Genomic DNA, 20,092 nt, shown 5'->3' with positions numbered 1-20,092 from the left:
TTATTTTAAGTACTTCTGTGAGTAGGGTCGGTTAGTGTACCTACTTTACGGATAGGGAAACTGATGCATGGGGTCACACACTGACATGCTGTGTGAGTGGCACACTGGGGGTCAAACCCAGGCAGCCTGGCTTTAGAGTCTCTGCTCTTAACCATTACTCTACACCACCCACTCCTTTATATATATATATAAATAATACATATATATAAAAATATATATATATAAAACAGCTTTATCGAGATATAATTCACAACTGTACAACTTATCCACTTAAAGTGTACGATTCAGTGGTTTTTATATGTCTTCACAGATATGTACAACCATCACTGCGGTACATTTTGGAAACTTTTCATCACTCCCAAAAGAAACCCACTACGCACCAGCAGTCAATCCCCATACCCCTCACCCGTTCCCAGGAAACCACGGATCTGTATACTTTCTGTCTCTATTGATTTGCCTGTTATGGACATTGGAAGTATATGTGGTCTTTTGTGACTGGCTTCTTTCCCTTATAATTTTTTCAAGGTTCATTCATGTCATATGTATCAGGACTTCATTTCTTTTATGTCTGAATACTATCCCGTTGTGTGGATATACACCACCTCATGTTTATCCATTCATTGGTGGACATTTGGGTTGTTTACACTTTTTTGGTCATTATGAATGTGGATGAGAAATTAATTGTCAACTGAAGAAAGAAATGGAGAATTTTACTCCAGCCAACTTGAGGATTATCACTTTGGAGGCAGTCTCTCAGAAAGCTCTGAGGACTGTTCCACCCGTTAGAGGTCAAAGCACAGTCTTGATTTCGAGACAAAGGGTTATACATCAAAGTAACATACTGACCGTTTACGTGGTCCAGATCTGCACGTACAAGGCCAGTAGTGGGTCATCGTGACCCTTGACAGGACTGGGAAAAGAATGTTATCTCCTAAGGAGTTACCTTGCTGGTACCAGGAGAAAACTGCTCTTTTCAGTTGAGCAGGCATTCCTGTGTCTTCCAAGGGGATCTGGTTAATGTATAATGTACATGCACAGGGCACACCAAAGAGGGGTAGTGGCCCAGACGGGCAGAGAGAATTTTATGGGTAAAAAGTTTCTTGTCGTGCCTTAAAAATAATTTTATTCCCTCAGAATAATGCTGCTATGAATGCTGATGCACAGGTTTTGTGCGAATGTATTATGTGTTCATCTCTCATCATCACCCAGGAGTGCAATTGCTGGGTCACAGGGTAGCTCTGTTTAACCTTCCAGAGCAGCTTCCAGACTGTTCTCATTATTATTTTTTTAAATGTATGTGTGCTTTTTTTTAAGGTAAGGCCCAAGGAGGGAAGGGACTCTCCCCAGTTCACACACAAGGTAAAGAAAAGGCCAGAACCTGACCCCAAGTCTCTGACTCCTGGCCAGTGCCCCTTCCGCTACACCATACCGTCCCTTGGGCCGGTGGCCTCACCCGTTGGGTCAGCTGAGCTGCCAGCACTGCCACATTCCACCCCTTCCTCCACCTGCTTCCCTTCACCTTCTACACCAAATAGCGGAACTTCCTTCCACACCAAGGTCCAGATGACGCTTAAACCCTTCCCAAGGGCTTCTGCTTTACAGCAGGAATCAAGCCTTGAGAAGAAAACTTAGTCACTTTAATGGTTAAAGTTCATGGTTGATGCAAAAAGGGTCCGGTTCCAGGCTCTGATCCTCAGAAACAGGTTTTTCAACCACAAAGATGCCTGGCGGTAAGGTATTGAGAGTCCTGGTGAATGCAGGATGTTTCATTGTGTGGGGTGTCCCTGCCCACCCTGCCGCCAAATACCAGTCACATTCCTCCTCATCACAAGGACCAAAAGCTGCCCCAGAACTTTCCCAAGTGTCCCATTAGGCGGCACCGTCTCTGGGAACCCAGCTCTGAACACCCACTCCTACCCCCAGATTCCCTTCCTGTCTGCTGCACCTACAACCCTCCCCACCAGCCTGGAGAGACTTCATTCTTAATCCACGTGGACTTTATCAAATCTATGTTCTAGGTCCTGAGATCTTTCCTTGCCCCCTTGAAGCTGGCTTCTGACACTGGCTTAGGAAGCAGGGGCTCCGTTTTCTCTGCTCTGCGCCAACCTCTCCATCCCTCACCTGGAGCAATGGGTCCAGGAGAGCCCGGCAGAACGGGGGAGGGCAAAAGGTAAAAGGCGATGTTGGAAACTGGGACACAAAACAGCCAGTGGTTAGGATTTTCAGACTATTCTTTCACCACAGCACCTAAAGGAGACTGACACCAGCAAGAACAAAGGCAGCCGGTACTGAGACAGGGGTTCTCAGGTAACGCCAAGCAGCCCACTTAGCTGAGGAGGCAACTCTGAAGGGAAGGCACCTGGGCTTCCCTGGTGGCGCAGTGGTTGAGAGTCCGCTTGCCGATGCAGGGGACACAGGTTCGTGCCCCGGTCCGGGAAGATCCCACGTGCCGCGGAGTGGCTGGGCCCATGAGCCATGGCCGCTGAGCCTGTGCTCCGCAATAGGAGAGGCCACAAGAGTGAGAGGCCCGCGTACCGCAAAAAAAAAAAAAAAAAGTTAAGCATCAGGGCTTTCCCGGTGGTGCAGTGGTTAAGAATCCCCCTGCCAATGCAGGGGACACAGGTTCAAGCCCTGGTCCGGGAAGATCCCACATGCCGCGGAGCAACTAAGCCCGTGCGCCACAACTACTGAGCCTGTGCGCCTAGAGCCCGCGTGCCACAACTACTGAAGCCCGTGCGCCTAGAACCTGTGCTCGGGAACGAGAGAAGCCACAGCGATAAGCCCGCGCACCGCAACGAAGAGTAGCCCCCGCTCACTGCAACTAGAGAAAGCCCGTGCGCAGCAAAGAAGACCCAGTGCAGCCAAAAATAAATAAATAAAATAAATAAATAAAAGAATGATGCATCTTATGATAGAGGTCAGATCATCAAACGAAACTTGTCATCACTCCCACTTTGCCTGTTTCCCCATGTATAAATTCAGAACACCGCACCATGGCTGCAGTACTTCCTTCCGACTCTGATGTGGCTGAATGGCTTGAAGTTGACCATTATTTGCCAATTAGACATTTTTCATAAATAGAATATTCCAAATCACTGATGCACCACAGTTTTTGACAAGATCTATTTAAAGAAGTTATGTGACAAAAAAATCTCGTAAAAAATATTACAATATTTCCAAAGCTGTAATGAAATTAATGATGTTAAAATGTTTCCCAGCTTTCTTTGAGGCTATTAGTTTAAATAAGGGGTTTCTGAGTGAAGAGGTAATAAGGATAATAGTTAATCTTTTGATGTGTCATGGTAAAGCCTTTTGGGTGCATTTCCCAGAAACTGAGAGTAAATGGCTTTGATGACTGAGTAGTAAATCCTTTTGTACACCCAATGTTTTCTAGTTCCTTGCCATCACATGGAAGAAAGACTTAATTCAAATTATCATTAATAATAGATTTTGCTGATAGATCACTATGTGATTTGGGGTATACGACACAGAAGGATTTAAAGAATTGGGTGACATTTTAATTACTAAATTCTTTCCTTTGCTTTTTAATTCCTAAAAATTAATTTATCACAAACTATAATATAATATATACTTTTGATCAAGTGTGTACTAGTTATAGTTTGTAATAACTCAATCTAGAAAACATTTTTAACACATGGCACCTTAAAGACAGAAAATAAAATACATTGTAAAATTCTAATTTGTATAAAATGTTTACAGAGATGTTTGGGAGATTGATCAATAAAATATTTTCAAGCACAGAAATACATGACATTAGGATAAAAGTATGTGGGATGGAAATGTGAATTCAAGGAGAAAAAAAATTTTTAACCCTACAACATACTCACCACCAAAAATTTATTTTCCATCTGTCACCATACAGTTGATCCCCTTTATCCATTTCACCCTTCCCCTGCCCCGCCCCTTCCCCTCTCATAACCACTACTCTGTATTTATATGTTTGGTTTTGTTTGGTTTGTTCCTTTCTTTTGTTTTGTTTATTAGCTTTTTATATTCCACATATGAGTGAAATCATAAGGTATTTGTCTTTCTTCATCTGACTTATTTCACTTAGCATAATACCCTCAAGGTCTGTCCATGTTGTCACAAACGCATGCTTTTATCTCTTTTTATGGCTGAGTAGAATTCCGTTATACATATACACATGTATACCAATTACATCTTCTTTATCCATTCACCTGTTGATGAGCACTTAGATTGTTTCCATATCTTGGCTTTTGTAAATAATTCTGCCATGAACATGGGGGTATCTTTTTGGATTAGTGTTTTCGTATTCTTTGGATAAATACCGAGAGGTGGGAAAGCTGGATCACGTGGTAGTTCTGGTCTTAATTTTTTGAGGAACCTCCATACTGTCTTCCCTGGTGGCTGCACCAATTTACATTCCCACCAACAGTGCATGAGGGTTCCCTTTTCTCCCCATCCTCACTAACACTTGGTGTTTAGTTGTCTTTCTGATAATAGCCATTCTGACAGGTGTGAGGTGACATCTCATTGTGGTTTAATCGGTTGTTTATTTTTTTGTCGTTGAGTTGTATGAGTTCTTTATATATTTTGAATATTAATCCCTTTTCGGCTATATCATGGGGAGAAAAATTTTCAGTGCTAAAGAAGAACCTGTGTACATAACTTTCAAATGGATGGTGTTAGATATCAAGCTATCAAGCTAGTTAGATTCCACTGGATAGACAGGAAAATATCAAGACTTCAAATGTGCTGATGAACGGATTCCTTGCAGCTATTTAAAACTTATGATGAAATTTAGATGCCAACTTAGAAATGTGTCACACAATATGTGGTTGTGCAGAGTTTTTGTTTGTTTGTTTGTTTTGCGGTACGCGGGCCTCTCACTGTTGTGGCCTCTCTCGCTGCGGAGCACAGGCTCCGGACGTGCAGACTCAGCGGCCATGGCTCAAGGGCCCAGCCGCTGTGCGGCATGTGGGATCTTCCCAGACCGGGGCACGAACCCGTGTTAGGCAGGCGGACTCTCAACCACTGCGCCACCAGGGAAACCCTGCAGAGTATTTTTGAGGACACGTGTAGGCAAACGTGTTTGAAGATCTCTGTACCAATAGGTTATAAATTTTGTGAAGGATATGTGACCATTTAATACAGCACAGAACAAGGAAACTAGGAGCAATTCGTGTATTAAAAATACTACTACTAATAATTGTAGCTGATGCTTAGAGTTCTAGGCACTTTAGTCCTCAAACAAGGACTCTGTGTGGGAGGAACTTTTTTTTTTTAATTTTATTGGAGTATAGTTGATTTACAATGTTGTGTTACTTTCAGGTGTAAAGCATAGTGATTCGGTTATACATATACATATATTCATTCTTTTTCAGATTCTTTCCCCATATAGGTTATTATACAGTACTGAGTAGAGTTCCCTGCGCTATACGGTAGGTCCTTGTTGGTTGTCTATTTTACATATAGCAGTGTGTGTATGTTAATCCCAAGCTCCTAATTTATCATGGGAGGAACTCTTAAGGCCCCTATTTCACAGATGGCAAAACTGAGGCACAAAGGGCTTAAACAGCTTACTAAGACCACACAGCTCCTTAGTGAGAAGGCCAGAAAGGAGACCTGAAGTGGGGGCCCACACCCTTAATCCCTGTGCTGATTGCCTGTTTAATTGCTCTTCTTTTATAAATAAAAGATTTAGTATTTAGTATCTAAAATAAAAAGATTTAGTTTCATTTTTAGCATGAAAACATTCTGATTTCTTGTCAGCTGGGTGGAGAATATTGAGAGGGTCCGTGATGGGGAAAAAAGAGAGGACCATGTTTGCTCTGCATTAAGAAGTCTTTTTTAATGAACATCCTCCAGAATAAATTCTTAAGTTTTCGCTATTAGCCTATATTCTTTGAATGTGACACAATCTCAGGGGCACTGTACTTCTTCAGATAACACACAGATTTCCTAGATATTCTGCACAACTCTGGAATTGCTTTCCGCATTCCTGAAGGGAGAGTTTTCTTGTCCCTAACCTATCACATCATTTCATGTATCATGTAGATGCCACATTTGTTAGTGGAGGTTGACAGTGTCAAGACTTTCTATTACAGTATTTTAGTGATGAAATGGAAATAGTAAGTTCCTGTTGCGTGTTAGGGAAATATTTTTAGACTTTCAAAATTAAAATGCCTAAATTAATCTGGATGGGGATGGGGTGGAAATCAGACAAATAAATCCATCTCTCCAGTTCAGCGAGATGCAGCATTTTGAGCACCTGTTATGGAAGTTTACAGTGGCCAAAAGGATGCTTGCCATCTTTCTGATGTTCTGCTGGATGTAATAAATGACGAACTTTACAAACTGGGTGCAAGATGAGGACTTTTAAGACAACATTTGGCATCATCACAAGTCATCAAAAAAAAAAAAAAAAGATTTAGATGATTCATGAGACAGATGAGCAGATTAATTCCAGAGACCAAATCAGAGCTTAAATGTTGGTGCAAAAGTATATGTTAACTTCTCAGTTCCAAATGCCAGTCCAGTTCTTGGAGAAGTAAGTAAAGGTCTTCCCAGCTTGATTTTTGCATATTAAAAAAAATTATATTTTCACAATTGTCTTAGTGTGACAGTCGAGGTCATTGTCTTAAGTTGTTGACAATAACCTAATAACTGCGATTTAAATTTTTTTTCAAGTTAAATATTTATAAGGCTCAAATCTCGCTTGTAAGTTAGCGCATCATTGCCCACCCGCTCGCACAAGCCGTGAGAGCTCATTGGTGCGTGCGGGATTTGGTTCCTATCGGCCTCCGTGGAGTCCCTCGTCAACTTCCGCCTCTGACGGGCCGCCGAGGCGGTGCACTTCCGGCAGCGGCGGCTCGAGCGGCCGAAGCAAGATGGTGAGTGACTAAGGGTTTCGGCTGGTAGTGGCGGTGCGACGGGGTCGAGGCGGCTGCCGGAGGCACTCGGTCCACCCGCCGGCCCGGTCTCCTGGGGCGGGCCTTATCCCGGGGCCCCGGGGCCGGGGCTCGGCATGGAGGGTCCCCCAGGCGGGCCACGGGGGCGGCGGAGCGGCTCAGGTGGCCCGGCCTCACTCCTCCGCCGGCCAGGGCTCTGCCAACCGGCGCGGGGTGTTTCGGCGGGAGCCTGCTCGAGTAACTGGGACGAGGGCTTTCGGAGCCGCGCAAGTGGAGGGATGTGCGGCTTGAGCGGAGGGAGGGATTCTCTCCAGCTGAGGAGGGAGAGCGAGTCGTGGGAGACCGCCCGGAGTTGGAGGCATTTGACGGAGGCCTTAAGATGCCTTTCTAACAGGTGGACCTTGGAGGGAAAGGTCCCGTGGTGCGCTAGTAATAATAAAAGCAGCTAGCATTTATTAGTTCGCGGATTGATGCTGCACTTTGGCGGAGGGAGGGCCCAGGCTCTGCTCTAGGCGCTGGGGATACAGGGGGTGAGCATGACTGACCTAGTCTCTGCCTCTTGGAGCTTACATTCTCAAGAAGACAGACAAAAAATAGAGGAAGGGGTATGTGATATGACGTCGGGGCGGGTGGCCGTCGCTTAGGGCTGTTGTGCAGAAGGGGGTAGGATGGGGAGGGGTAGCTGTTTTACATAGCATGTCAGCGAGTCCCGATGAGGAGGTGAGATTTGAGCAGAGATCTAAATGAAATGAGAGAGTAGCCTATGCAGGTACCTGAAGGAAACTGGTCCAGGCAGAAGCAACAGCAAGTGCAAAGGGCCTGAGATGGGAATGTGTTTGGCCTGTATCGTGAACAGCAGGAAGTCCCGACCACAGTCTTACAGGTCTTAGAAGGACTTCGGGGTAGCAGTATTCTGGGTATGATAAACACGTGGCAGGTACTTTTCCAGCATTTGGTCATTATTCTTCTCAACAGCCCCTTGAGGTAATTATTATCATCCTCAGTTTACCAAGGAGGAAACTGAGACAGGGTAAGCGGCTGTGCTAGAACACAAACCCTGTGGGTCTTTGCTATGAGGTACTAGTTACTCAGGCAGTAGAGAAACACAGGTATTGGTGTCCCGTGGGCCTGAGTGTGATTCCTGGCTACCTCTCTGACAGCTTTGTGACAACAGGCAAGTCACTTAACCTCTCTAAGCCTTCATTTCCTTATCTGTAAACTAGGGGTATTGATGGTGCCAACCTCATAGCGTCTGTAAGAATAAAACGAGATGATACCTTGAGAATGTTTAGCACGCTGCTTGGCATATAGTGTAATGCATATACTTGTTATTATTTGAGGCTGAGAAACATCATGTAAATGGCCCAGACATGAAGAAGTTCGGGACCGACTCAGGAAAACGTCCTCCAGTGGGGCCAGACTTGTAGGACCGTGGGAAAGGTAGATGAACCTGGGAGAAGTTGGTTGCAGCCAGTTTGGCAAGGGCCAGTCATGCCAAGCTAAAGAGTTTGGACATTACACTCTAAATGTTAGGGAGCAGTTGAAGGTTTTTGAGGAGATTTGAAGGATCGGCTCTTTGCTGTAGGCGGTAATAATTGGATTGGTGAGGGAAGAAACTGGACCTGGAAATCTCAGCTGGGAGACTAGAGCCCAAATAAGATATGATGGCCTGGACAAAACAGAGACAGGGTGTGGACAGAAGAGAGAGTGAAGAACTGAACCAGAGTGGGTTTGTTTCAGAGCCCAGACTTTATAACCAGACTGACAAAATCCTGACCCTGACATTTCTTATTCACCAATGATATTGTATTGAGTAGGTACTATGAGTCATGCAAATTTGAAGTGTTTTACGTGCATTACTTCATTTTCAGCAACAAATAGGAGCTAATACTATCCCCACTTTCCAGTTAAGGAAACCAAGGCTCAGAGAGGTGGCTTGACTTACCTGAGGTCACATAGCCTATTAGGAATGAAGTCGGAATTCAAACCTGGATACATTTATTTCCTTAGCCCATGTTCTTAGGCTTGTTGCAGTTCCTCATCTAGAAAGTAGTAGTAATGAACCCTACCTTGAAGGACTGTCCGGGATTAATGCGGCAGTGAAGGAGAACGTCTCGTACAGCCTTCGGCGCATCGTAAACATCTCGGACAGCTGCCCCAGCCAACAGCACACTCCCTTAGGGGTGTAATTGATTGTGAAAGGCCTGCAATTTGGACGGCTTAATGCAGTAAAACCAATTCTATTTCCCAAAACTTCTCAGAGCCTTGAATTACCTTCTTCAGAATAAAGTGCAAAGTTTTAAGAATCCTGCATGTTGGGAAATAGATTTGACTTTAACTCTTTCAGGTAACGATGAGAGGGTTGTTTCGTCCTGATAATGAAGCTGGTGCTGTATTAATTTAGAGGAAGTGATTTGAGGGGACAGAGGGCCCCTCTAGTCAAGTAAATTCACTATTGCTCATTTCAAATGCCGTCATTTCTGAGACACTGCTCTGTGTGAAACATTGTCCTGTAACTGAAGGGTCTGTTTTAAAGTCAGAAATCTCACTGAACTTATTAATACACTAAGTTCTTGATAGCTTAAGGTGATTCAACATTTTAGATTGGGAAGAAGGACCTGCCCGAGCACTCCAGGCTTTAGGGTGGGAGGTATTTAAGCTGCCATTGAAAGGAAAGTCTCCTGGATCTTGGCGTGATGCTAGTAAGGAGTAAGTGACTGACAAGTGACTGTTGAGTAGGTTAAATGATTTAGCTTTCATGGCCCAATTTCATGAAATACACTCTTGGTGGCCTCAGCCAGGTAGTTTTATATTAGAGAGTGTCAGGCTCTATACCTTCCCCTCAGGAAAGGGTGGTCTTAAGATCTTAGTCTCATAATGACACATTAGTTATATCTGTTTCTTAATAGAGTTGTCCTTGATTTAAGATGCAGTCTGTGGCAAGGTGCACCATTGATCTAACAGCTTTCCAGGAAAAAGAAATTCTGCCACATTAAATGTATACGTTGACTGCAGGGTATATCTTGAGTTCAGAAATATTAAAATGTGGGGAAGTGTTGGTGTCTTAGAATCGCAGGAGAATAAGAAGGGTTTTTTGAAGTGATCATATTCTGAATTTATACCTCTGTCTTAATTTTTTTATTTTTTTCAGGGTCAGAGTCAGAGTGGTGGTCATGGTCCTGGAGGTGGAAAGAAGGATGACAAGGTAAATAAATAAGAAGCCAGATATGTCTGTCATGTGAGTAAATTGTGGAAAATGTCAGATCTCAGCTGAGAAGTTCTTTGGGGATTCATGAATTTCAAAATGCAAAATAAATTATCTCTTCATTTAACCAGCCTAGCCTACAGATACAGTACCCTTTTCGTGTTTTACAAAAGATTATTGACCGTCACGTAGGTATTTATGAATTAATGATTTTTAAAGGTGTAAAATTAATAACGTTACAGAAGTGTTAAAATAAATTGCCTGTGATTTTAGTGTTTAATATCCTTAGGTGTGAAGACTTGTGTCAAATCATTTCACCTCAGACTTCTGGCATATTATTCTGAATTCTGACTTCTGTTCCTTATTGAATGATCTGTCAGTGTGTATTATAATAAAGAAAGATCAGTTACATTCACATATTATCATTGCAGGAATGTAAAAACAGATTTTGGGGTTTTTTAGGACAGTCTTTAATAACATCCTAAAAGATGAGGAAAATTGTATTACCTGAAAATAGATGATGGTCCCGCATAAGTAAGTTTGTGTTTTAATATGATTTCTGTGTGATTTTTTTTCCTTACTATTCTAAAAACTCAAGGACAAGAAAAAGAAATATGAACCTCCTGTACCAACTAGAGTGGGGAAAAAGAAGAAGAAAACAAAGGGACCAGATGCTGCCAGCAAACTGCCCCTGGGTAATGACATGGTTCCGATTCCTAGGGGGACTGTCTCTGTGTGTGTAGCTTAGAGGTCTGAATGTGGAGACAGGAAATAGGGCGTGGTTGAAGCTCTAGGTCTGTGACTTTGTGGGGCATTCTCTAGGTTGGAATAAAAGCTGTATTTTGGTTTTAACAGTATACACAGGATACGACTGTTATTCATTTTAAGAAATTCCATTAATTTCCTCTAAATAACCAGCTCCTCTAGTGTATTAGAGTACGGGGTTAGATTAGAAAACTCAGGTTGAGCTTGGTTACCTTAGAGATAAGATACACTTATTTCATGAAGAAATGGAATTTAGTGTATTGGAACTCACAGCATGCGATGCCTGAACATAAAATTTTTCAATGTCTTCCTACCAAGCAAGGAATAAAACTCAATCAGGTGACCTCACCCAGCCCACTGCTCCATCCTCAGCCTCTTGCACTCCCCTTGTGTGTCGTTCTTCACACTGCCCTGCCTCACGTCCTTTGAATCTCCTGCATCAGGGCCTTTGCTTCCCTCTGCTTAAAAATGTTCTTCCCCCAGTCCTTCCCGTGGCTGCCTGCTTCTCATCCCTTCAGGCTTCAGCTCAAATACCTCTGCCATCCTCATCTATCATCTAAACAAGTCTATTCCTGCTTAGATGCAATAAAATAATTTTTAAAATATTGCTTGGTTAATAATAGAGTCAGACAGTAAAAAAATGTGCCATTAACCTACCGTAGTGAATCAATATGGTATTGATAAAGAACAGATCATCAGATCCCCAGAAAAGCATATAAAATTCAAAAACAGAGTCAAGTTATGGATAACTAATATGTGGTAAAGGTGACATTTCTGTTCTGTGGAAGAGGATGGGTTATTTAATATAAATGGCTGGCATCTTTTATTTGTTATTGAGAGAAAATGAAATTAGACCCCTTGCTCTTTGGCAGATGAGTTAGATATACATATGTAAATAAGTAAATAAATGAAAATTCAGGAATACATTTAACCTTAGGGGAGGAGAGACCTTTTGAAGAAGCCAAGAAACCCAGAAACTACAGAAGAAAAGTTGTCTATATAAATGTTAAAAGTCCTATGTAGCACGAGACTTTAGGCCAAAAGAAACAACATACGAGTGTGGAAAAAAATATTTGCACGTATGTTAATATCCCCAGTATTTCATAATCCTCCTATAAATGAACGTATGTGTTACCGCTAGGGTGCAACAACCTATACTGACTGAACAGCACCTGCAGCTATCTTTATTAGCACCTGTGGGGAGTAATAAACCAAAGCAAACTATCTTTTTGGTCAATGAGTTTTTTCTTCTTTGTAGACAGTTACCACATGTCATTTATATTATCTGTTTGGTCATAGGCCTCATCCCCATTATTATTGGGCTGGCCTAAAAGTTCATTCGGGTTTTTCTGTAAGATGTTACAGAAAAAACCGAACGAACTTTCTGGCCAACCCAATACATAAAATCCCTCTCCCCTTTGCATTTAGGCACCTGCTTACTTCGGGTCACCAAACTTTGAATTTTTCAGTGTCTGTCCAACTAAACTAAGTTTAAGTGTTAACTTCTTTTTGTTCTTAAGGATGAACCGAATTAATTGCAAACTTCAAGCTCCAAGTATAATAAAACTTTCTTTTTTAATTACAGTGACACCTCACACTCAGTGCCGGTTAAAATTATTGAAGTTAGAGAGAATTAAAGACTATCTTCTCATGGAGGAAGAATTCATTAGAAATCAGGAACAAATGAAGCCTTTAGAAGAAAAGCAAGAGGTAAATTGAGAAATTACTGTAACTTGTTTTTTTTTACCAATTGAATTCTACTTAGAACTTAAAACTGCTAATGAATAAATGAAATTCATTTTCTGCCTTTAATGAATTATTATTTAACTGCCTTTTTTAAAAAATTTTATTTTAAATTTATTCATCGATTGATTGATTGGTGGCTGCGTTGGGTCCTCCCCATTGGGTCTTCGTTGCTGTGTGCGGGCTTTCTCTAGTTGCGGCGAGCAGGGGCTACTCTTTGTTGCAGTGCACGGGCTTCTCATGGCGGTGGCTTTTCTTGTTGCAGAGCATGGGCTCCAGGCGCACGGGCATCAGCAGTTGTGGCACGCGGGCTCAGTAGTTGTGGCTCTCGGGCTCTAGAGTGCAGGCTCGGTAGTTGTGGCACACGGGCTTAGTTGCTCCACAGCATGTGGGATCTTCCCAGACCAGGGCTCGAACCCGTGCCCCTGCATTGGTAGGCGGAGTCTTAACCACTGCCGCTACCAGGGAAATCCTTAGCTGCCTTTGAAAAGTACCAACTGCTTTGTGAATCTCGTGAACTGTCAGCATCGTCTACTTTTTAGGTCTAATCTGCTTTTCCTTCTTGGCCTACTCTTATGTAGGAGGAAAGATCAAAGGTGGATGATCTGAGGGGGACCCCAATGTCGGTAGGAACCTTGGAAGAGATCATTGATGACAATCATGCCATCGTGTCTACGTCTGTGGGCTCAGAACACTATGTCAGCATTCTTTCATTTGTAGACAAGGATCTGCTGGAACCGGGCTGCTCGGTCCTGCTCAACCACAAGGTAAGTTGATAGCCTAAGAAAGCCCGTCGGAGTGCTTGCTTCTTGCTTGCAGATCCGTCCACCTGTCCCGTGGAAGTAGATCACCAGAGCACTCCAAAGGGTAGAGAAAATTCTGTGATTGCCATTTCATTGTAAGTGGATTGTGTGAACCTTACATGCCTGTGTTAAAGCTTAATGTCCCCTGTTAGGTGCATGCTGTGATAGGGGTGCTGATGGATGACACGGATCCCTTGGTCACAGTGATGAAGGTGGAAAAGGCCCCCCAGGAGACATACGCTGATATTGGGGGGTTAGACAACCAAATCCAGGAAATTAAGGTATGTCAGGGAACCAGCTCTGGGGTTTTATTATGTATTTATTTATTTTAAAATATTTATTTATTTACTTGGCTGCTCCAGGTCTTAGTTGTGGCATGCGGGCCCTTTAGTTGCGGCATGCATGTGGGATCTAGTTCCCTGACCAGGGATTGAACCTGGGCCCCCTGCATTGGGAGCTTGGAGTCTTAACCACTGGACCACCAGAGAAGTCCTGAGCTCTGGGATTTTAGACCTTTGGTTTCTTACTGCTGTCTCATTTACGGTGCTTGGAGTTGTTTTGCGTGTTTTGTTTTTTCTTTATTGATCAGACCAGTAGCTGACTCATACCTTACTAGTGGTGGTGTTTTGTGTTGTTAGTACTGAGTTAGGTAATAGAAGTAAGTATAAATTGTGTGATAGTTTTGCGGCAGCAGCAGCTTAATACTCTGTACATGTAATGTTTAATGATTATCTGTGTGAACATGTTTCCAATTGTACTGACTTCAGCTGTGGCTATCCAGAAACCTCCAGTGATGTCTGGGGGTAGGGTGAGTGGCACACACTTGCACAGTGCTGGCGTCTAGAACGTTAACCCCAGCTCCTGCCATGGTCCTGGGGTCAGGGGCATGTGGTGGGCCAGCCCTCTGCAGGTTCTTTCATCTGCAGGGAGGTCATTCAGAGTGATCACAGATCTCCACTGGTGGCTCTCAGACAGCTGGGAAATAGCCGTCATGTCCCTTGGTGGTCACAACAGAAAATCTTGCCAGCTCCTGCCTGCAGTTTCATTGAAAAGGGTGAATTTTAGCTTTAAGTTTCTTTTGCTCAGGAAGGGCTTAAATGTTACTCAAGGTTGACTTTTACTGGGAAAGGGAAATTGGGTGCTATTAGGAAGAGGGGATCAGTGCTGGGAGCTCAGGTAGGACAGAGGTCCTCTTCAATGTGTCCTTGCTGCTGGTGGAAGTCAAACGTTGTCTCTAACAAGAATAATTGAAATTTTAGCTTATTTTTGTTGAAAGTGAGATGTACCCATGATGTCAGTGAATGAATCTGATAAATTTCAGTAAGAAAGCCTTTTATTTTTACCAAGTGTCTGTTTTCTTTAGGAATCTGTGGAGCTTCCACTCACTCATCCTGAATATTATGAAGAGATGGGTATAAAGCCCCCTAAGGGGGTCATTCTGTATGGTCCGCCTGGCACAGGTATGTGTGCTCTGTGTTGGTCACTTTCCAGGCACTAAGCTCGTCTCTTGAGCAGCAGCACTAGCTGGTTATAATGACTTAGCTGTTGAGTGAGGATGCCACACTTCCTTAGTTTGAAAATGTGCTCTAAGCAGCATTTTGGACATTTCTGAATAAGCAGCTCCTCTGGAAACATACCTATTGCATGAAAGTATATATTTCTGTATAATAGGTGTACTAAGAAACTGAACTATCTTAGGCTTGTAATTGTAGACTTAACAGAGTTAATGTGTTAAAAACAATAGTAGGAATTACAACACAAGATAAACACCAGTAGGCACCCCCCCAAAATGCCTGCTCGATGTGAATGCATTTCCAGTTCCCCTGCACACCTGTTGTATGCTCAAATGTGCTAGATTTACATGTTGTAAAACATAATGCCTTTAAATATTTTAGAGTAATGTGAGTCTGTTGAAAATATTTTGTAAGAAAAAATAAAAATAAACAGGGTGCTCAACTTTGGCTGTACGTTGGAATCACCTTGGGAGCTTTAAAAAATACTGATGGCTGCTCCCATCCCTGAAGATTCTGATCTGTTCATCTGGAGTGTGGCCAAGCATCAGCACCTTGGTGGAGGACAACTGTTTTAAAAGCTATCCTGTGCTGTTCAGATTAGGTTCATCCTCCTGGTCCGTTGGTACTGAATGAGTCTACCATTGGATGAATAAATGGATAAAGATAAAAATGCATATACGTATCTGGTTCATTATGCAGTAAGCTGACCTGAGTAAGTTGTATAGTCATTGCTATGTAAATTCCAAAGGAAGAGAGGTTATTTGATTGAGTGAACTGAAGCCATGTTGCCAAGAGGGTCTGTACTGAGGATTGCCCACGCTGGAGGGACAGGGAGCCAGCTGTACCCTGAGGCAGGGAGCTACTGTAGCCTGTCATTTTATAGCCCAGGGAAGTGAGTTTCAGAGAGGCCAGCGACTAGCCCAAGGCCCCATTAGCTCTGGGAATTGAGCTGGTACCAGGGCTGGAGCTGGAACACAGGCATTCTGACCCGCAGCCGTGAGCCTTCTTTGGGGCACATGTGCTGACAAGGGCTGGAGTGGAGTACCGGGTGTCAGCCCTGTCGGGAGGAAGAGGAGACTGGTTCAGGGATCCCTCTGGCCATTGAACATCCCGGCAGCTGAACCTGGCTGCTTCTGGACTGTAAGATCCCATCCACTTAGAAGGTCCTTTTGGTCTTCTGTCAGCCATCCTTAAATGATGCTCTCAGGAAGCAGTCCAGCCCTCTAATAGGCATCTGAACCTGCCACTCTGACTGCCCGGCTGAGGGAACGCCATTGCCCCGTCTTGTTGCAGAGCTTAGCTCCCTGTCCTCCTTCCCGCTTGCACGAAATCTTCTGTGTCACTCACTCACTCGCCTGCCGGCCTCCTCCCCTCCCCTTACAGGCCTGAGGGTGGTCCTCTGCCAGCTCTGCCTCTAACTGCCTCTGTGTCCTGAGGTGACTGCCCAACCCTCACCATCAAAGGGGCCATGGTCTTGAGCTCGAAAGTTCTCAAGTTGGTACTCTTTGCTTACTCTTGTTCTTGATCTGAAGGAGGAATATCAGGGAACAAAGCAGGGTTGGAAATGTCAGGTCTTCCCTGAGATCAGTGAGGAATGTCCCGTAAGGGCACACCACGAAGAGAAAAGTCTCTTGAGCTTTCAGCAGCTCACAGCTGTGGGCTCCATCAGGAGCTGGTCTTGGCTCAGCTGACTCAGCCCTGGGGCAGTCCCACAGCAATGTCTTCAGGAAGCCCCAGGGCACTGCAGGCCCTGCTCAGGGACACTATGTGTCCTTCGGTCAAACCTAGGGCTCCCGGGCCTTTTTTTCATCACTGATAGTTTTGTAGGAGTTGAGTTTGGTTCTCTAACCCTGGTTGCATAGGTCAGGTTAATATATGCAACTTTGCAGTAAAAAGTATTTTCTGACATTATCTTGATGAATTTAGGAAGATGGTTAAAAATAATCAAAATATGTTTTTTAGGTTTTTTGAATTTCCTCGTCTGCTTTGGAGAACAGAATGCTTTTCACAGAGGGATCCTCCCATTCTTGATGTCTTTTTAAGGTGACAATGAGGATTTTAAAGTTAAAACAGCACTTGAGTTTTTTTTTTCCCTTTTTCTCTTTCAATCTAAAATAGGTAAAACCTTACTAGCCAAAGCAGTAGCAAACCAAACCTCGGCCACTTTCTTGAGAGTCGTTGGCTCTGAACTTATTCAGAAGTACCTAGGTGATGGGCCCAAACTTGTTCGGGAACTGTTTCGAGTTGCTGAAGAACATGCACCGTCCATCGTGTTTATTGATGAAATTGATGCTATTGGGACGAAAAGGTAGACTTTCTCTTACCTCTTTTGTGTTATTTAGAGGTAAAAACCATATGGTTCGTCTCTAAGAATGCCCGACCGCCGGGCACTCCCTACGTGGCCTGCATGTTGGTTTGCCACAGTCCGTACTGGGTCGCTTCCATGCATTCTTTAGGCTCTGCTCTCCCACGTGCCAGGTAACAACTACCCGGCAGTTGACTGGTCAGTAGCCATGCCTTGAGCACCCGCTCTGAGCATGGCACCATCCTGACTCTGGAGACACAGCCATGAGGATGAGTCTCTGCCCTTGAGGAGCTCAATTGTGAAGACTGAATAAATCACATAATTTCAGGCATGAAAACCACTACGAAGAAAATAATGTGTTGTTTATCTTGGGCTTTGGGAGGGTGTGACATATAGGCTGAGACAGAGCTGTGTTTTGTAATCCCCTTTAACAGGAGATCAGTTGGGTCTTCACTTCTCCCTCACTTCTTTTCCAAAGGTATGACTCAAATTCCGGTGGTGAGAGAGAAATTCAGCGAACAATGTTGGAACTGTTGAACCAGTTGGATGGGTTTGATTCAAGGGGAGACGTGAAAGTCATCATGGCCACAAACCGGATAGAGACTTTGGACCCAGCACTTATCAGACCAGGTCACATTTGCTTTGGTTTCATTGTGGAGAATGAAGGTCCTATGTGGATTTGTATTTCTTAGGAGCACTTTGGGGAGAATATAAATGATACGTGTAAGGCAAATACTGCCTGGAAACTTAGAATAATTCACCAAAACTGTGTTCCCTTGAGATAATCGTGATGTAGTCTGTGTAGCTTGGCCCTTTTAGCCTCGAGACGCCTTTTTTTTTTTTTTAAAGAAATATGACAGCTGAGGTCCATTTTTTACATTCAGGTAGTACCAAAAGAAGCAGTAGCTAATTTTACTGTCTTTTGTAATGTTTTTAACATGATTGATCTGTCCTTTTCCACTAACTGTGCCATTTAGGAATCTCTCCTTTCGTTTGTTTCCCAAAGTACCAGAGCAGAGAGGATTCTGTAAATGAGATGAATTCAAACGTTGATATTTACAAACTACAGACATGAGTGTTCACTTTTTAAGATCTGGACCTCCTTCCATAGGACACTATGTGACTGAGACCACTCGTGTGGAGACTAAGGCCTCTCCCCGGGCCCCCAGGAGTGTGACTGAAAACCTTTTATACCCACAGGCCGCATCGACAGGAAGATCGAGTTCCCCTTGCCCGATGAAAAGACGAAGAAGCGCATCTTTCAGATCCACACGAGCAGGATGACACTAGCAGACGACGTAACCCTGGATGACTTGATCATGGCTAAAGATGACCTCTCTGGTGCCGACATCAAGGTGAGGACCTGGGCTGGATTGTACCCCTTTGTTTTATCACGTGTGTGTATGAGTTTGGACGTGTCTTCCCAGATGACCGGAGTTTAAAGCAAGGCCTGGCAGCACTGCATACGGCCACAGCCTGCCTTCTGGGGGAGGACCTGGGTTGATGCCATGGTTAGGTAGGGGCGGCACACACAGGCTGTTTCACGCTGGTGCCTGCACTGAACTGCGTATCCCTGGCATCTATAGAACTAGGTTAGTGTCTCAGTTGGGGAGTAAATCTCTCTTTTTAAAATTTAAATTACCTTAAAATTCTGCACCAACTTTTTATTTAGAAAAATTTCAAGCCTTCAGAAAAGTTGCAACAAAAACACCCACATACTCATCACCCCCATTTACCAAATGTTACCCTTTTACCTGTTTCTTCTCTCTGTATGCAGAAACACTCTCTCTTCTGAACCATCTGAAATAAATATCCTAAAGGCCATAACCAGATAGAACCTTCAGTGCCAGGATTGTGTTTTTACCATATCATGTTGCTTGGGTTCTTGTTTTACTTTTGGCAAGTAATTGTTGAGAAAATAGAGTAAATACTGTACTAAAACTTGTAAATATTTAACCAGAAAATACAAGTTCTCTTCTGACTATAGGTAAATGAAATGGATGTACACTCTATGTGGGCTCTAAATTTCTGGAATAATTTTATCTATTTCTTAGGAAGATTACTGCCTTTAATGAAAGCAGGGCTGTGAGAACTTACTGACCTGCCAGGCCACAAGGTGGGGGTTGGAACCTGAGCCGGTCCTCTTCCTTAGTGAAATAGTCCCAGTTTAAGCCACTTCAGGTCCTTTGAGGAAATAATTAGAATGTTTAAAACATTAAAAAAATCTAATCGTTCCCAAATGGTTTGAGAACTTCGTGTTTAGGCTGGGTGCCTACACCAGATTTCAAAATAGCACTCTCTGAATTGTTAGCATAAAAAGTATTTCACTTTCTGAACACACTGTTCCTTCTTACAGGCAATCTGTACGGAAGCTGGTCTGATGGCCTTGAGGGAACGTAGGATGAAAGTAACAAATGAAGACTTCAAAAAGTCTAAAGAAAATGTCCTTTATAAAAAACAAGAAGGCACCCCTGAGGGGCTCTATCTCTAGTGGACCACAGTTGCCTTCCAGGAAAAGGTTGGAAGTGTGTCGACCCCCTCAGAGGTGAGAGGTTGGGGAAGTTGCCCAGGAGTCCATGTTGCGGTTGATCTTCACTAGCACAGCACCCCGAGCACCTTTGCAATGTGATGTGTAGGATGCCCGTCCGGCCCTCTTCGTATGTTGCTCGCGTGCAGCGCTCTCTTGCCAATAAAGCGTGCTCTTTCTCAAACACACACTGAATCCTGTTTCTGGGCCCTCCACACCGGCCGCTCGGTAGCAGCAAGTCGATGGATCTGGGTGCTAAGGAAGCTGGCTGACCAAAAGGACTGCAGACTTCAATACCTGCTGCCCCGTCACACCCCCAGAGCTGGTGGCAGTTGTT

At 43.7% G+C, this 20,092-nt stretch overlaps 1 protein-coding gene across 1 annotated transcript; it reads left to right on the top strand.

Moving 5' to 3' along the window:
- The first annotated feature begins 6,821 nt into the window (after window positions 1–6,821).
- Window positions 6,822–19,939, top strand: PSMC1 (proteasome 26S subunit, ATPase 1). The gene is made up of 11 exons (XM_082648612.1): window positions 6,822–6,875; window positions 10,045–10,098; window positions 10,697–10,793; window positions 12,449–12,573; window positions 13,188–13,373; window positions 13,562–13,690; window positions 14,773–14,869; window positions 17,042–17,231; window positions 17,707–17,858; window positions 18,429–18,583; window positions 19,585–19,939. Exons 1-11 carry the CDS (start codon window positions 6,873–6,875, stop codon window positions 19,717–19,719), a joined length of 1,323 nt encoding a protein of 440 aa, XP_082504738.1. The 5' UTR covers window positions 6,822–6,872; the 3' UTR covers window positions 19,720–19,939.
- Window positions 19,940–20,092: the final 153 nt, after the last annotated feature.

The sequence above is a fragment of the Grampus griseus genome, assembly GCF_964374135.1.
Source record: "Grampus griseus genome assembly, chromosome: 2".
Taxonomy (NCBI): Eukaryota; Metazoa; Chordata; class Mammalia; order Artiodactyla; family Delphinidae; genus Grampus; species Grampus griseus.
The sequence above is the reverse complement of the archived record's forward strand: the minus strand, read 5'-3'. Positions and strand labels throughout refer to the sequence as shown.

Coding starts and splice junctions, on each gene's coding strand:
- PSMC1 (XM_082648612.1), top strand. Junction 12,574..13,187: donor CTTTAGAAGAAAAGCAAGAG/GTAAATTGAGAA, acceptor ACTCTTATGTAG/GAGGAAAGATCAAAGGTGGA. Junction 14,870..17,041: donor GTATGGTCCGCCTGGCACAG/GTATGTGTGCTC, acceptor AATCTAAAATAG/GTAAAACCTTACTAGCCAAA.